The sequence below is a fragment of the Chelonia mydas genome, chromosome 9 (genome assembly GCF_015237465.2).
Source record: "Chelonia mydas isolate rCheMyd1 chromosome 9, rCheMyd1.pri.v2, whole genome shotgun sequence".
Lineage (NCBI taxonomy): Eukaryota > Metazoa > Chordata > Testudines > Cheloniidae > Chelonia > Chelonia mydas.
In genome coordinates, this window is record NC_057855.1 from 25,222,284 (window position 1) to 25,240,763 (window position 18,480).

The 18,480-nt window shown below is 46.3% G+C and overlaps 1 protein-coding gene across 2 annotated transcripts in view; it reads left to right on the forward strand.

Moving 5' to 3' along the window:
- Positions 1-6,165: 6,165 nt before the first annotated feature.
- Positions 6,166-18,480, forward strand: part of DHX36 (DEAH-box helicase 36) — a 40,390-nt gene continuing 28,075 nt past the window's right edge. Inside the window, exons 1-3 of one of the 2 annotated variants that reach the window (XM_007057364.4) lie at positions 6,166-6,788; positions 14,481-14,602; positions 17,127-17,319. In XM_007057364.4, coding sequence (XP_007057426.1) covers positions 6,597-6,788; positions 14,481-14,602; positions 17,127-17,319 — 507 coding nt within the window. In that variant the 5' untranslated portion in view covers positions 6,166-6,596. Of the gene's footprint in view, positions 6,789-14,480; positions 14,603-17,126; positions 17,320-18,480 lie in introns of those variants that run through there. The other variant, XM_037908483.2, reaches the window with a different exon arrangement.

Sequence of the window (18,480 nt, forward strand, 5' to 3'; positions counted from 1 at the left end):
TGTCTGGATGTGAATACAGGGCATTTGAAGTATGCTAAAATATTTTAAATTATTTACCACAAAGAAAACACAGCACACTGCATTAGGTCATGATTCATTTTTATGGAGCTTCAAACAACCACCTACTGCGTTATTTGGTTTCTTCTGCCATCTTTAATTTTATAAAGTGACAGTCAGATAACTAGCTAAAAAAGTTTTATGAAGCTAAAAATTGATGACTTTATGCCAGATTTAAGTAAAGGTAAATGAAGCATCTTCACAGTGGTTCGTAGCAAAATCTAATATTTATTTACTTAATCTGATTTCTCAAACAAAAATGCACCTGTCCAAAGTTCTAGGCACCCTGCAAGCTCCTGAAATGACATTTAAAAAAAATCATACGGTAATACACCTCACTCAGCTTTGCATCTTAACAAAATCCAGCTGTACTAAAACAACCATACCATCTCAGCTCCTACCCTGTTCTCTATATCCATGAGCCTCTCTCAAGCCCCAGAAAACAAAGGAATCCTGCAACATGCTGTGACATCCTGCTTGGGGTATCCAGAACTGTGAGCCACTATGTTACCGTCCCCACAGTCTCACCAAATGAGAGCTTTGCTGCTGCTAAGCTATGTGTCAGCTCCCTGACACACTAGTTCAGGGGTGGGCAAACTTTTTGGCCCAAGGGCCACATCGGGGAATAGAAATTGTATGGAGGGCCATGAATGCTCACAAAATTGGGACTGGGGTGTGGGAGGGGGTGTGGACTCTGGGATGGGGCTGGGGATAAGGAGTTTGGGGTGTAGGAGAGTGGGTGTAGGGCTGGGACCGATGGGTTCGGAGGGTGGGAGGGGGATCAGGGCTGGGGTAGGGGTGCGGGAAGGGGTTCGGGTTCTGGGTGTGGGCTCTGGGGTGGGGTTGGGGATGAGAGGTTTGGGGTGCAGGAGGGTGCTCCGGGATGGGATCGAGGGGTTTGGAGAGTGGGAGGTGGATCGGGGCTGGAGCAAAGGGTTAGGGCATGGGGAGAGACTAAGGGGTGTGGCCCCCAACCCACTGCCCCCCGGAGTGGGGCCGAGCCGCGTGATGTGGCCCCAGACCCAGCACCCCAGCCGGAGCTCCAGAGCAGGGCCAAGCTACACGGTGCAGCCCCAGCCCCAGCCCCAGCCCCCCGGCCAGAGCAGGGCCGCACCACTCGCTTGGCTCCCGACCCAGCGCCCCAGCCAGAGCGCTGGAGCAGAGCCAAGCCGCTTGGTGCAGCTCAGGGGCTGGCTTTAAACGGCTCACAGGCCGTAGTTCGCCCACCCCCGCACTAGCCCATCTGTCTTGCCAGCAAACTCTTCAGGACTCTGCCAGTCCAAACCTTGCCTTGCAGTTAACAATCAGTGAATCCCAATTCCTGAGTTCTCCAGAGATGTCTGCCTGCAGTGTCCAGTCCCTCCAACTGGACACTCTCAGAAGTTATTAAGTTTGTTGCCTTCAAAGAGACAGAGCACACACCAGCCCGTTAGGTTAGCTGAAGACTCACACTTCACTGTAATACAGAGCCCTGTGATGGTTTTGTAAAGAAACAAGAATAAGTTTATTAACAAAGAAGAAAGGTTTAAGTGATAATAAGGAAGAATAAAAGAAATAGGTGTGGTTACAAATAAAACAAAACAAAACATGCTTTCTAGTGACTAAAACGTAATTTCAGCAAGTTTTTATTTTTGTCTTAGCAGGTTTCTCACCTATATGCAGTTTCCAGCTACGCTTGCCTCCCAGGCCAAGATGATCCACCTTTCAGAGAGCACTGAACCCTAAGTTTAGGACCAGCATGTTACCAGTTTGCATAAGATCCCTTACATGACACCTTTAAGATACACATTATGACAACAGTGTGTTGGGGAAATGAGTGGGTCAGGCCAGATGTGAGTAACAGTATGGTGTGCCCTCTACCAGTTAGTATCGAGTGGCTCCCAGAGACACACGTGCCCTGACTGTCAACATATCTGGGCTTTTTCAGACCAAGCTGAGGAGTGAATTCCAAAGCTGAGGAGCCCTGCCTGCAGATGCCTCTCCCTTATATACTAAGGGACCGAGTTTGAGCATATAGTTTGAAGTCAGCTCTCACAGGATAGCATGGGAAAGTGATTTCTCATATAGACATGTCCCAGGCCATTTTAGGCTCTGTATTTTGTACCGTGCCTACCACAATGGGGTCCAGGTCCATTTCTAGGTCTCCTAGGTGCTATGGTAATACAAATGATAACACCTTAATTTCTACTTGGAAACCGGAACACATCACAGAGAACTCATGACAGGTATTTATGGCATCAAGAACTCCCAGTAGGACACTCCACTTACCAAGTGAGCTTCTGAATAGTCTTACAATGTAGCTCTATGAGGAGCTCATAGCAGTAATCTAATCTTGAAGTGACAGAGATATGGATGATGGTAGCAAGAGCAGCATCTGGCGGAAGAAGAAAAAAGAAAAGGGGGGTGCGGGGAGCCTGCAATCTTCTGGCTAAGTACAGATGAAAGAAAATCTGTCCTGATCACAGATGCTACTTGGTCATCTAAAAGCATCTGCTGTCTAACCTGACCCCCCAACCTATGACTACTGGATGACTTAAAAAGGATGAATGTCAGATACCCATATATGAATTAATATTTTCAGCTACTATGCATGCTTCCAGGTTTTCAGTCCTTGCATGCCCTCTGTTGCTGTACAAAAACGAACAAAAAATCCTGCCTGACACTGTCCTAATGGGTAGACTTCTCCCTGTACCCCACTTCTTAGCTTACGGTGGATTTTGAGAGGTGGGAAGTGTAGGCTTGTAGTTGTACATCCCCTCCTGTATGATGCTTTTAGGGTGACTGGCTGGTCCCTCCCCGAATACAATCTTCAGAGGCAGGGTCAGCAAAGACACCCTCCATCCCTACCCCTACAAATCTGTGTTAAAATCTGAGAGAGCTGGCTGCCTCCAGTTCTGTAGTGGGGCAGGAAAAGCTCTTGCTACTATTGCCCATCTGCCTAGGACTCCACAGAAAGCAACTGCATGCAGTAACTAGGGAAACCTCATGAACTGTACTAAGCCTCCATGGTCTATGGCAGGGATCTGCAACCTTTGGCACGCAACCTGTCAGGGAAATCTTCTGGCAGGTGGGGACAGTTTGTTTACCTGCAGCGTCCACAGGTTCGGCCGATCGCAGCTCCCACTGGCCACGGTTTGCTGTTCGAGGCCAGTGGGGGCTGCGGGAAGCGGTGTGGGCCGAGGAATGTGCTGGCCGCCGCTTCCCACAGGCACCCCACTGGCCTGGAACAGTGAACCGCAGCCAATGGGAGCTGCGATCAGCCGAACCTGCAGGTAAACAAACCGGCCCACCAGCAGATTTCCCTGATGGACCATGTGCCAAAGGTTGTCGATCCCTGGTCTTACAGTGATGACTTTGAGCACTCCCACTGCCCTTGTCAAGACTCCCTTTTTATTTAATGAAGGGATATATGACTATAAGAACTCTGGATATAGAGATCTCAAACCCAGTGCTCCAATAGTTCTTAAACCATGAGCTGATAGATTGTGCCCAGAGTTTCTTCCATCACAATGTAAAGCATGAACCAGTACAGGAGAGGGAGAGAGACGGATTCAATTATGCATTCGTCTGTCCCAAACAAAGGGCAGTGGGTGGGTTAAGCATGTAGTCAAGCAGCTGCCCCCATCTGTGTTTCTGTGTTTATTTTCATCTTGCCTCCAGAGTACTGTCTTACTATTATTTTATGTAACCAAGTGCTGGAATTGTAAGATTAGATCGGGGTAAACTGTAGCATTGGGACTTCCGAGGGAAATTAGTCTACGAGAACAGAACTGTTTTAAGAGGCGGCTGTTAACATGAAACAAATTTGAGAACTAGTGCGCTGGATAGTTGGTATTTTGGAGAATCAGACTTCAAAGCATATGCTGTGAAGAGTGGTAGACTGACAACAAAGCAGAGAAGGCAAAGAATGCTATAGAGAAATGAGAGTCAAGAGCCATTTATAACCATTTATAGCAGGGATATTGTGATGCTATAAACCAGGGATCGGCAACCTTTGGCCCGCGGCCAGCCAGGGTAAGCCCCTGGCGGGCCAGGCCGGCTTGTTTACCTGTCGCGTCTGCAGGTTCAGCCAATCGCAGCTCCCACGGGCTGTGGTTCACCGCTCCAGGCCAATGGGGGTTGCGGGAAGCGGCGTGGGCCGAGGGATGTGCTGGACACCACTTCACACAGTTCCCATTGGCCTGGAGCGGCGAACCACAGCCAGTGGGAGTTGCGATCAGCCGAATCTGCGGACGCGACAGGTAAGCAAACCGGCCTGGCCTGCTGGGGGCTTACCCTGGCGGGTCGTGGGCCAAAGGTTGCCGATCCCCAGTTTATAGCATCACAATGTTACTCAAGGAAACAAAAGGAGTATTAATTTAATTAACAGTGAAAGATTAATAACCTAAAAGAATTAATTTAACATTTCAGAGTTTGGACAAAATTTACTACATAAAGCAGCAATCAACACAGAACATCCAGAACTAGTACTAGTCTAAATGTAGATAGAATATAAAAATCCCAATAATAGAAACACCCATCCTGAGCCATGTTTTTTTATAAGATTTATAGTTTATCAATAAATCAGAGAATCACATTGGATATTGCTGCTTTCTCCACAGTCATAATAGCTACCGCCTCAAGAAGGGAAGGGCAAACAAAATCTTTGGTTGAAACTACAGGCACATTTTTAAGATGATGTAACTACTCACATTGGTATTTAGAGATGACATGGGGGTTAATACCCATACTCTTGTGAAAAATAAGACTGAATCTTTTCTGACCATGGAGTATGGATTGTCTTTCAAAGAAGTTGGCTCTTCTGACAGCACAGCACCATTTAGGACTATTCTGGGACACTGGTTTTCTATGGTCTTAGACGGAAGTGTGTCACCTATAAAGAACAAAAAACACTTTACAGGGTGTTTTTAAATGTTTGGAAATCTTTAAGTTGACTTCAGCTGTTGGAGCAGAACATTTCTAAAACAAAGACTGTCAGAAATTCATATGAAAAGTAAAAGGCAAATATCTTATCCAGAGCTCTAAGCCTGGATTTCAGATGAGTTGGCCAAGATGTTTGACTAAAACTGTCCAAATAAATCCCTCAGATGACCATTCTGCTTCCATCAGCCTAGGTCATTTAACAGCAAGGCTAACCAGCGAGAATATGTGCTTTGGCTATTTTCTCCTTGCCTAATTAAAGCATTCTCTCACTTTCCTTCTGCTAAATAGTGTATGGTGACTCCCAGTGCAATAGAGGATCCATTATGATAACCTGATGGACTAGAATAGATGTCTATTGTTTTCTGCCCAGATAAACTGGCATCTCTCAAGCCACTGCACTAAAGCTGTTAGGCCTGTCCTACATTTTCAGGACATTAAAACAACCCTGAAACCTATCTGGGGATGATGCAAATGATGATGCAACATTACAACATATACATCACAATAGTGTAATGTGATAACTTTGTCTTAATGGACAACGCCCAAGAACAGTGGCAATACTTGATCTAGCTTCCAGTACATAGTCCCTACCAGTTTGTTGTGCTCCTGGATTTAGTGGCTCCTTAACTCAAGGCACTTGACAGTGCAGCACATGGCTTCTACTCTGTAGCAAGGTGCCTGGGTGCTGCAGGACTGTAGTGAAAATTCTTCGGCATCTATGTAACACCAACAGACCCTGGTTGGTGGCGGGTGGGGTCAAACCTGGGACCCATGAAGCTTAATGCATGAGCCAAAAGCCACCTGGCCGTTAGCCAGGGCTGTAGCAGACTCATTCATCTCTAAGTAGTCTTGGTACCATTTAGAGGGGACAGAACACCATACTCAGGAGGTGTGTGGGTCACATCTACAGATGTTTTTACATCACACTTTTATTTAAGCGTGACATGACTAGTAAAAGGAGTGCAGTAGCCCCTGCATTTTACGCTGTTCCCACATTTCTGGCTGGTAAGGTTGGACACTGATGTTGTCTGTAGGTTTCAGAGTTAACAGGGTGGGCAGAGGTGGATTCTAGGCCTTCCTTCTCAAAGGGAGAAAGGTTCTGAGTCACGAGCTGACTCCTCCCGCTTCACTGCATAGACAGGCACCAACCCAGACTAGAAAAAGGACCTGTGAGCTCATAGCGAAACACAGCCAGGACGCTTCACGGACCGCGGAGAAGGGAGGGAAAGTATAATTGAGCAAAGCCCCCATGCGGGCGGCCGGGATTAGAACCCCGGTCTAGGAGGGTACCAGGCGGCCACTCTAACCACTGCGACACGCTGGCACAGTTAGAGAGTCTGTTCCCCTCTCCCCGAATTTCCCAACACATCCCGCACAGCGCTCCCCGCTAGGTCTGCACAAGCAGCGCGCGCGCGCCGCCCTCCCGCGCGCCGGGGAACGTGCTGATGTCTGCCACAGCGACACACCAGCGCCCTCGGAGGCGTTGGGAGGTGGAACGGAAGTGAGGAAAGGGAAAGAGACGGTCGACTTCCGGTTCCGCCAGGCGCTGCCGCCGGCTTCTTGAGGGTGCTCCGCTCCCTGTGTCCTACCGCGTGCGGCGACCTGAGCGGAGGAGGATGAGCTTCGAGCACCGCAGGGACTGGAGCCGCGGAGGAGGAGGGGGCCCCCGGCCTTCCTCCTCCTCCGCGGGGGGACCCGAAGGCCGCGGGGGCCGGGGCCGGCATCCCAGTCACCTCAAGGGCCGCGACATCGGGCTGTGGTACGCGCGGAAGCAGGGCCAGAAAAGCAAAGAGCCCGACAGGCAGCAGGTAACGGCCGCGGCGCGTATCGGGCGCCTCTTGTCCGCCCCTGACTCCTGTCCGCCTCCTGGGCCCGGGGCTCAGCCCCCGCTGCCCCCCCGGCTCTCCCTCTTCTCCCTCTGCCCCTCGCCCTTCCCCACTGGACGGGCCGCCAGCCCCTGGCACTGTCCCCCGGCCCTGGGACGTTTCCCTGGCAGCGGGTGGGTGCAAAGCCCGGGTTCTGCTGCGCTGGACCCTGGGCCCATTGTCGGCTACTGTTGTGTGGTCTGTCGCTCTCTCCATGCACATGCACACCCCCAACTTCTTTGTCCCCCCCGGAGGGGAGGGGCGCATGATGGTCTCAGCCACGGAGCCGCATAAATACTGCAGTCAAATCCGCCCCGGTACCAGACTGCGTGCATAAAGAAAGCTACCTAGGGTGCAGGACAGGAGACCGCTAGTAAGCTGTGCCGCTTGGGCTGTGGTCAGGCATGGGAATTTTAGTCAAGATTGTGAGAAACAAAACTTTGCCCTGAAGACAAGTGCTATGAAATGTTTGGGCACGCAGAGTAGACAGGATGTTAGTTTTTAAGGTTTTGCTCAAAAAACAACAACAAACAAAAGAACCCCACCCAACCTGCCCTACTACAGTAATCTGTAGAGAATACAACCCAGCTTAAAGATGACATGCTGTATTGACAGGTTTTAGAGGGGTAGCTGTGTTAGGGCATGGCTACATTTGCAGATGTAGAGCGCTGTGAGTTAAACCTACTTTCGTAGAGCGCAGTAGGGAAAGTGCTGCAGTCTGTTGACACTGACAGCTGCAAGCGCACTGGCATGGCCACATTTGCGGCACTTGCAGCGGCATTGGGAGCGGTGCATTATGGGCAGGTATCCCACAGAGCACCTCTTCCCATTCTGGTGCTGTGGCTTGTGGGAAGGGGGCGGGGAGTTCAGGGTATTCTGGGTCCTCTCCCAACGCCCCGTGATGCATCGGTTCACATCCCAGCAATCCTTGTGCTTCTATGCACATTTGGCGCCATCTTTCAAGGTTTTTTGTGCTGCGCACTCTGTCTTCCCTTTCGGTCTGCGGGAATGGAGCCCGAACTGCTGAGGACTATGCTGACGAGTCTCGCCAGCACATCACTTTGGCAGTCGAGTTATTCCTTATGATCCAAAGTGACAGTGAGGGCTCAGACGATGATATCAACTCGAGTAGCGCATGTGATGCGAGTTTGCTTGTGGCATTCACGGACATGCTCACCACCTTGAAACGCCGTTTCTGGGCTCGGGAAACAAGCACTGAGTGGTGGGATCACATCGTCATGCAAGTCTGGGATGACGAGCAGTGGCTGCAGAACTTTCGGATGAGAAAAGCTCACCCCCACCCTGAGGCACAAGGACACAAGATTGAGAGCTGCCCTGATGGTGGAGAAGCTGGCAACTCCAGACAGCTACCAATCAGTCCCTAACCAGTTTGGAGCAGGGAAGTCAACCGTTGGAATCGTATTGATGCAAGTTTACAGGGCCATTAATTGCATCCTGCTCAGAAGAACCGTGACTCTGGGTAATGTGCATGACATTGTGGCTGGCTTTGCACAAATGGGTTTCTGTAATTGTGGAGGGGCAATAGGTGGGACGCATATTCCAATTCTGGCACCTGCTCACGTAGCCTCCAAGTATGTTAATCGGAAGGGGTATTTCTCGATGGTTCTCCAGGTGCTTGTGGATCACCGTGGGCATTTCATTGACATTAACACAGGCTGGCCCGGAAAGGTGCATGACGCACACATCTTTCGGAACACTGGCCTGTTCAGGAAGCTGCAAGCCAGGACTTTTTTCCCAGACCAGAAGATCACCGTAGGGAAGTCAAAATGCCCATTGTGATCCTTGGAGACCCCGCTTACCCTTTAATCCCGTGGCTCATGAAACCCTACACAGGGAGCCTTGACAGCAGCAAGGAGTGGTTCAACAACAGGCTGAGCCGGTGCAGAATGACTGTGTGCTTTTGGCCATCTAAATGGCCGCTGGTGCTCTCTGTATGGGAAGCAGGACCTGGCCGATGACAGCATCCCTGCGGTTATATCCGCATGGTGTACCTTCCATAACATTTGTGACGGGAAGGGTGGAAGATTCACTCAGGCATGGAACTCGGAGGTTCAACACCTGGAGGCTGAATTTGAACAGCCAGAGAGCATGGCTATTAGAGGGGCCCGGCACAGGGCTGCAAGGATTAGGGATGCCTTGAGGGAGCAATTTGAGGCTGAAAGCCACCAGTAATGTCTGATGCCCTGCACGGGAGTGAAGTGCAGTGGTTCCAATGTTAGTAGGAATCTGTGTTTGCTATACTGACTTGCAGTGTCTGTTTCTTTCCTGGGCTAAGGTATCTTTTACTTTATGCAATAATAAAGAATGTTTTCAAAGCCAAAAAATCCATTTATTGAAAAGAAAATTATTTTATTGAAAAGAGACACAACTGCTTGGGAAACAAAAAGGGCAAGGGGGTGGGGTGGGGAATGGTACAATCACCGATTTGCGTATGTCCTGTCTGGAGTGCTGTGCAATGAGTGCTGCACTTCAGGATGGCTATACTGCATGGTGATGGGGGTTGAGCGCAGTGGGTAAGGGTCATAGTTTTCAGGGCTGGGTGGTGAAGCTACAGGTGTTGGAGGCAGGTGTTGGTGGCGGTAAGAACCCGGATGTTGGGGAAAGTGGGTTGGAGGTGACATAGGGGCATAAAGGAAAGAATTTTGGGATAAGGGCGGTGGGGGTGGGGGGGCAGTAGTGCTCCGCCTGCATCGCTACGAGCGCTTGTGTCGAGTCCACTTGGTGCTCCATGATGCTTAGCAGCCACTCCGTGCTTTGGTGCCGGTGATCCACATTCTGCTGGCTGACCCTCCTTTCACTCTCCTGCACTCTTTGATTTTCATTACTTGAATGCTGCATTACTTCATGCAACATGTCTTCCTTGCTTCTACGTGGCCTCTTTCTGATTCATGGTTGCATCTATAAAGGCAAAATGCAACACTTAACAGAGGCAGCATTGTTCATACCAGACAGAGCAATGATTCCCCCATACTTAAGGGCAAGCACAGTCTACACAATAGCATAATTTGCCCGTCCCAAAGCGAGCGCACATGACCCACAGGAGCCCCAAAATGGTGAGTAAGCACAGGGTCAAGCGTGACTGATTGTTTCACAGCTGTACTTTCCTCTGGGTTTCTGTGCCTTGGGGAGAGCCATCCGCGGCAGGGGCCCCCTTTACTGAACACCGTCCCCACATTTTCCACAGGAGTTCGTCCTGGAAAATAGCTCACTGCTGAAGGTGACCTGGGAAGCAAGGGAGGGTCTTCTACTGCAATGCGGCTTCCGCCCTGGCCCATACGCAGCTTGCCTGTATGCAGCAATGGTTCCCCCGCCGCTCACGGCACAGTGGCACGAACAAGTTAGCCTGACTGGGACAAGGACCACAGTGGCTCTCTCGAGAAACCTGCGCAAGCACATTGCCCAATTTCTGGATGAGGCCCTTGAAGAGATCACTGAGGCCGATTACTACGATGTGAGAGAGCACATCATCGCCCTATTCCGCATCTAGGCATGCATGCAGCCCAAACCCTCCTCGCCCCAAGAGCCCGCACGAATAACTTCCTTCCCAAAATAAAAGCCGCTTACCGGGAACCTCCTCTGGTGTTTGTCCTTTATCAAGCACCAGCCGCTGCGACTGACTACCTTCCTCCTGGCTTGAGAACAGCTCCTGGCTGCATGCATCTCGGGATTCTGGGGCATCTTCCTCCATCTCAGCACCCTCGCTCCCGCTTTGCTGCTGCTCCTCCTCCTCCTGCCTTGTTGCACTGGGCTCTGAAGTGTCCATCGTGGTCCTCGGAGTGGAGGTGGGGTCGACCCCAAGTATTGCGTCCAGCTCTTTGTAGAAACGGCAGGTCGCGGGGGCAGCACTGGAGCAGCGGTTTGCCTTGCGGGGTCTGTGGTATGCATTCCGCAGCTCCTTCGCTTTAATCCTGCACTGCAGTGCATCCCGGTCATTGCCCCTTTCCATCATGTCCCTTGATATCTGCCTGAAGGTATAGTAATTCCTACAGGTGGAGTGCAGCTGGGACTGGACAGCTTCCTCCCCGAAACACTGATGAGATCTAGCAACTCGCCATTGCTCCATACTGGGGCTCGTCTGGTGCGTGGAGGCATGGTCACCTGGAAAGGTTCGCTGAGAGCACTCCACGCCTGGCTGAGCAAACAAGAAGAGATTTTTTCAAAATTCCCAGAGAATTTAAAGGGTGGGTCTGACGGTTGGTCAGCTGAGGGCAGGGCAGTAGAGTTCAAAGTGATGACCAGAGTGGCTAGCACAGGCATTGTGGGACACTTCTGGAGGCTGATCAGAACGCACTATAGGACCAGGACATCCACACTGGCGCCGCGGCACTCCAGCGGGGGCGCAGCAAACGTTATTCCACTCGCCAAGGTGGAGTACCAGCAGTGCTGTAGCCAGAGTCAGAGCACTCTACATGCCTTGCCAGTGTGAATGGGTAGTGAGCTAGTGTGCCCGGGGCTCCTTTATTGCGCTATAAGTTGCAAGTGCAGCCAAGGCCTTAGTCTGTATCAGCAAAAACAACAAGGAGTCCTTGTGGCACCTTAGAGATTAAATTTATTTGGGTATAAGCTTTCATGGGCATTAACCTTCATCAGATGCATAGAGTGGACAATACAGTAGGCAGGTATAAATATATACCACGTGAAAAGATGGGAGTTGCCTTACCAAGTGGGGGGTCAGTGCTAACAAGGCCAATTCAATTAGGGTATATGTGGCCCATTCCCAGCAGTTGACGAGAAGGTGTGAGTATCAACAGAGGGAAAATTATTTTTTTGTAGTGACCTAGCCACTCCCAGTCTTTATTCAAGCCTAATTTGATGGTGTCAAGTTTGCAAATTAATTCCAGTTCTGCACTTTCTCATTGAAATCTGTTTTTGAAGTTTTTTTGCTGAAGAATGGCCACTTTTAAGTGCTCTCCTGCTGGTTTTTGAATGTTACAATTCTTGATGTCTGATTTGTGTCCTTTTATTCTCTTGCGTAGAGACTGTCCGGTTTGGTCAATGTACGTGGCAGAGGGGCATTGCTGGTACATGATGGCATATATCACATTGGTAGATGTGCAGGTGAACGAGCACCTGATGGTGTGGCTGATGTGGTTAGGTCCTATGATGGTGTCCCTTGGATAGATATGCGGACTGAGTTGGCAATGGAGTTTGTTGCAGGGATTGGTTCCGGGGTTAGTGTTTGTTCTGTGATGTGTAGTTGCTGGTGAGTTTGCTTCAGGTTAAGGGGCTGTCTGATGCGTAGTTGCTGTCTGTCTGTTTGCTTCAGGTTGAGGGCCTGGCTTGTCTCCCAAGGTCTGTGAGAGTGAGGGATCATCCTTCAGGATAGACTGTAGATCCTTGATGTGCTGGAGAGGTTTTAGTTGGGGGCTGAAGGTGATGGTTAATAGCGTTCTGTTACTTTCTTTGTTGGGCCTGTCCTGGAGTAGGTGACTTCTGGGTACCCTTCTGGCTCTGTCAATCTGTTTCTTCATTTTTCCAGGTGGGTACTGTAGTTTTAAGAACGCTTGATAGATATCCTGTAGGTGTTTGTGTGAGGGTTTGGAGCAAATGCGGTTGTCTCTTAGGGCTTGGCTGTAGACAATGTATCATGTGATGTTGTCCGAATGAAAGCTGGAGGCATATAGGTAAGTATAGCGGTCAGTAGGTTTCTGGTATAGAGTGGTGTTTATGTGACCATCACTTATTTGCACAGTAGTGTCCAGGAAGTGCATCTCTTGTGTGGACTGGTCCAGGCTGAGGTTGATGGTGGGATGGAAATTGTTGAGGTCCTGGTGGAATTCCTCAAGGGCCTCCCTCCCATGGGTCCAGATGATGAAGATGTCATCAATGTAGTGCAAATAGAATAGGGGCGCTAGGGGACAAGTGGTAAGGAAGCGTTGTTCTAAGTCAGCCATAAAAATGTTGGTATACTGTGGGGCCATGAGGGTACCCATAGCAGTGCCGCTGACTTGAAGGTATAAATCGTCCCCAAATCTGAAATAGTTGTGGGTGAGGACAAAGTCACAAAGCTCACCCACCAGGTCTGCCGTGACGTTATCGCGGATACTGTTCCTGACGGCTTGTTGTCCATCTCTGTGTGGAATGTTGGTGTAGAGAGCTTCTATATCCATAGTGTAGACTATGGATGTAAAAGTCTACATTTCACCTATCCAGGTGTTTCTGGAAGATCACCAATGGATTGTAATTTCCTCAGGAAGTCAGTGGTGTCTCGAAGATAGCTGGGAGTGCTGTAGCATAGGGCCTGAGGAGAGAGTCCACATAGCCAGACAATCGTGCAGTCAGGATGCCAGTGCCTGAGATGATGAGGAGTCCAGGATTCCCAGGTTTATGGATCTTGGGTGGCAGATAGAGCCCTGAACAGGGGTATTCTAGGGGTGTATCTGTGTAGATTTGTTCCTGTGCTTCTTCAGGGAGTTTCTTGAGCAGATGGTGCAGTTTCTTTTGGTACCCCTCAGTGGGATCAGAGGGTAATGCCCTGTAGAATGTGGTGTCAGAGAGTTGCCTAGGCTTCACGCTGTCTTATCCCTCTTTCAGCTATCCTTTCCAGAGCAAGCAAGCTGCAGAAAATGGTAAAGGAAGTATCCCTGTGTCTGAAAAGCTAAATGGTTAAAAGCAGGTAGCCTGGGAGAACGCTGTTCATGTTTGTGCTATTCCTCATTCCTGTTTTTAAAACTCCCCTGCAGAAAAGGGGGATCGCTTTTTGCTTCTCTAGCAGTGACATAAAGAGCTGTAGTGGGAAAAGTGAGGATTCTCAGGGGTTGTGTTTTTTCCGCTATGGGAAGTATTGTATGCAACAGTACAGGTATTTCTAATAAGAAAAGGAGTACTTGTGGCACCTTAGAGACTAACCAGTTTATTTGAGCATGAGCTTTCGTGAGCTACAGCTCACTTCATCGGATGCATAGCATATCGTGGAAACTGCAGAAGACATTATATACACACAGAGACCATGAAACAAAACTTAATAGCATTTCTCTGTAGTATCTGTACACCTCCACAGGTGCAGAGAAGATAGGAGGCACGGAATATAGAGGAAGAGAGAGAGAGAGATTCTTTTTAAAAAGCAACGAAAAATTTATTATTTTGGTTTTGTAATTAATAGCTAACCATCGAAAAGTCCTAAATACGTCAAAGCTTGTCTTAACCTGTTAAAATGGTCAGAAAAAAGTCTCCTTGGTGGCTATTAACAGGATTCACTGTAAGTAGGGGGTTTTGGTATGTCGAGGTGACTAAAAAGATTAGCATTCTAGGAGTGAGAATGTGATGTCTCAGTTTCTTAAACTTGGTTCTCCTTACATCTGTAATGCAAAGAATACCACTTAAAAAATCCTCCTTACAAATAATAATTTGTGCATGACTGACTGCAAGTATATAGATAAGTCAAAATCTGTGTGGTTGCTATGTCTTGTAGGGCATGATGGAAAAGACCCACTCACCACCTACATTGTGGATAAACAAGTTTAATTTTGTAGTCCCATAAATTATACTACTGTTACAATTGCAGGAAAATGGAAAAACATTTTTATGGTTAAACCAAGCCTGCAAATAAATTTTGAACATGACTATATGCTCTTAAACACTGGTGGAAAAGCTGTTTTTCTTTCCTCAAATTAGAGAGCTGTGGTGCGTATGGATGAACGCAGGGAAGAACAGATTGTTCAGTTGCTGAATACTGTCCAGACTAGAAATGAAAAAGAACAAGAATCTGTGTCATGGTGGTCCGGTGAGGAAGAAGGGTAAAAAATCAATCGCTTATGCTATGGGTTTCTTTTTTAGAAAATGGTGGCAAACGATTTCGGTAGTAACTGCTAAAGTTAAAGGTGGTGTCGTCACGTGGGTTAGATTAAATAAATAAAATTTTATAAATGCTGATTTTTTTTTTTTTAAGTAGTAACACATGAAGGAAATAATTAGTTTGAATTAAAATTGTTTTCAAACAATTTTCTAGGTTATGCTTGAGTTCTGGGTTTGAAATTTTTACCCACAACAGAAGACTAAATGTACTAACCATAAATAAGCCAATAGGCGAGAACCTTAATTTTTCGTTTTTATTTTGTTTACCTGGGCATTTATAAGTGTTTGTTACAAAAATTAAATGGTTGAAAATTGGTGCAAAAAATTAACTTCAGTTTTCTGGATAAATATCGGGTTTAGTGTTGGGGGGACAGGAAGAAGCAACAAATAGTGGAAAAGATAAGAATATTGAAAGTAAAAGCAGTGTAATGCTGTGGTTTATTTAATGAACTGAATATCAACAGGATGTACACATATGCACACCTATGTGTCTGTGTGTATCTTCCGCCACATGGCCTTACTTAGTCTTGCATTTACACGTGGACTAATTTAATTTAATATAACATAAACACATCTACCTAATGTAATGGATTGGATTTTCTTAATGTAACTGGTATTTTCATGTACTTGTGAATTTGGGTGAAAATCAGTAAAAAATGAATAATAGTTCTTGTAAAATGTGGGAAAATTTGGGCAAAAAATATCAAAGGGCCATACTAATAGGAAATATTGGGGGGTAGAAGGTGGAGGAAGAGGGGGTATCTTCACCCAGCGAGTTCCACAGATTTTTACCTCTTTTTCATACCCAGCTGCTGGGAGGGAGGGGGCAGAATGCTGGACTTCCAAGGATGCTTGTGAACTCCATTTTTTTGATACAGTTTCTCTCTGGTCTTATGCTAGCAAACTTTATAGCTGTAATTCACCATTAGTGGCAACAACTGTAGAAGCTGTAGTGTAGAGGAGACTCTTCTTTGCCACTGTGGTATTTATTCCTACTCAGTTTAGATGTAATAAGAATTCCTGACTCTCTTTACACTGCAGCTTGGATATTTTAAGCGTGCATTAAGTCCCTAAAGCCAGATTTTTAAGTGTGTTTTGGTGCCAAAACTACCTTTGAAATCAATGAGAGTTAGGTGTCTAAATACCTTTGGCCTGGCATACTCTTAAAACATCAAAGTTAATCTTGAGTATCAGACTCTGGCTAGTAAGTATGTGATAAATGTTGAGGCTCCTCTTGCTGTTGGAAGGGAAGAGTGCTCTCTTTCCCACCCCAAAGATTGTTGGGGAATGGGTGTGGTTCTGAAACTGTCTCTGCACCCCAAATGCCAGAGTACTATCTTATTCTGTTCTTCCCAGGCCTCCATTTTTTGAGTTCTCCTCGTGAATAGGTTCAGCCTCAGTTAATGTTTTCCAAGCTGAAGTGAAATAGGCACACTTCTTGACAATTTCATTTCTCCAGACAGGATTCTCAATAGCAGTAATGAAACAAACCACCAGAATCTTGTTAATTTCACTCTGCCACAAGAAAAAAGTTATGGTCCTGTTCTTCCAGTCATATCCAATTATGAGATGGGGCAATGAGAATAGTTAAGGCAGTAGTTCTGTCTGCAGACTCAGACACCATTACATTGGTTTACAGTCGGTATTCTCTGCTACATAAGTAGGAGAAACCTATTTTAGATACAGACTTAAAGGGACACAACATAACAATCCTATGTTGTAAACAAAAAGTCTATTACTTGTAATAAAACAGACACCATCTACTTAGCAGTCACTCTTCTATCTGAATTTTTTTACTTGCTACTGTGATAAATTTTATGCATTTGACAGCAATTTGTATCTAGTTTTCCACAGCTCGTATGGATCTTTTGTAATGGGGATAAAAAAAAATTTTAAAGGAGGAAAAAGTGAATTGTAGAACCACAAAAATTGTCAGAGTGCTGGCAAGCATAGTACCTGAAATAAATTTTAACTAACTTCAAAAAATTGACTATATCTCAAATTGACAGTATTTTTAATACCAAAGATTATTAAAATTGAGAGCTTTAAAAATCCTATTTACTTGTCACTATACTCTTTTATACCTTTTTGCATTTCTCTCAGCTTGCATAACGAAACTCAAAGCCTTTATTTGTGTTTAGTCAGTTTCACTTGCAGATGGCTTGTATGGCAGTGATTGGGTTTCAAACACTGCAGTGGAATAGTTTGTTAAACTGTTTGAAAAAAAATATAATTTTAATTATGGTAATACTGTATGTCTATTGGTATATGTAAAAACAACTTCACCAAATTATATTCTAGGACAATTTAATTTTGTATGTATCTTAAATTTTGCAGAAATTGATAACGTCCCCATGCTCACCAGGGAAACTTTTGTACTTACCTCTGCTGAGTGGACTTTTTCAAGCTATGCCTGAGTTGATATGTGGAAATTGCATTATAATCAAATCTTTGTTTCTGATATAGTCCAGAGGTACCTCTAGAGAAACCAACCTTGGCGAAGACTTCTGTAAAGCAGAGACCAATTTTGGAGAAAACATTCCTAGATCGAGATTCAGAATATCTCTTTCAAGAAAATGAGCCAGATATTGATTTGAATGAGAAATTTAGAGAAGAGTTAAGAAAGAAGAAATTTGATCCTAGATACATTGAAATGCAGGTACTAGATAACGGTTAACTAGAAGCCACAACTTATGCTAATGTTTTTATTTATAATAGTTTTTTATTTTTATAAGCAAAAACTAGTTACCTTTTATACCCTTGTTAATGGAAAAGTGTCATTATGAAAACCTGTTTAGTGTCACGTGAAAATACTCTTTTTGATACTGTCATAATGTTCCTTTATGCAATTTATCAGCTGTCCACCACTTCAATAAACACTTGTACATGGAAATTACCAATAATATAACATCTGGAAAATATTAACACTCCTGTGACTACTTCTGAACATAAAAATTTATTTTGTATAATATTTTTCATATGAATTTCATCCTAAAATGCTAAAATCTAAGTGCAAGGCAGTGGACAGCATGATATGATTTATTTTTAAGTGAATGAATTAGATAATTGATCCATAATACCAGTAATCCACCTTTAGACCAGTTTTTGGCCTAAAAATCATTCTGGTTGCTCTGGTGGTGGTGAAAGAACCAACAATGTTGATGTGGACATATCAGTTGCTTTTGACACAGTTTATCGTAAGGTGATGCTGATCTGCCTTCAAGATCTTATGTAGGAGGATGGACTCATATCAGCTAATTTCAATTATTCCTTTCTGGCCAAATCCAGAAGGTCATAATATGACTCTGAGGCAGGGGTGGGCAAACTTTTTGGCCTGAGGGCCACATCGGGGAATATAGATTCATAAATACTAAGGTCAGAAGGGACCATTATGATCATCTAGTCTAACCTTCTGCACAACGCAGGCCACAGAATCTCACCCACCCACTCCTGAAAAACCTCACCTATGTCTGAGCTATTGAAGTCCTCAAATCGTGGTTTAAAGACTTCAAATACAAAGAATCCTCCAGCAAGTGCTACAGAGGAAGGCAAAAAACCTCCAGGGCCTCTTCCAATCTGCCCTGGAGGAAAATTCCTTCCTGACCCCAAATATGGCGATCAGCTAAACCCTGAGCATGTGGGCAAGATTCACCAGCCAGATACTACAGAAAATTCTTCCCTGGGTAACTCAGATCCCACCCCATCTAACATCCCATCACAGGCCATTAGGCCTATTTACCATGAATATTTAAAGATCAGTTAATTACCAAAATCATGTTATCCCATCATACCATCTCCTCCATAAACTTATCAAGTTTAA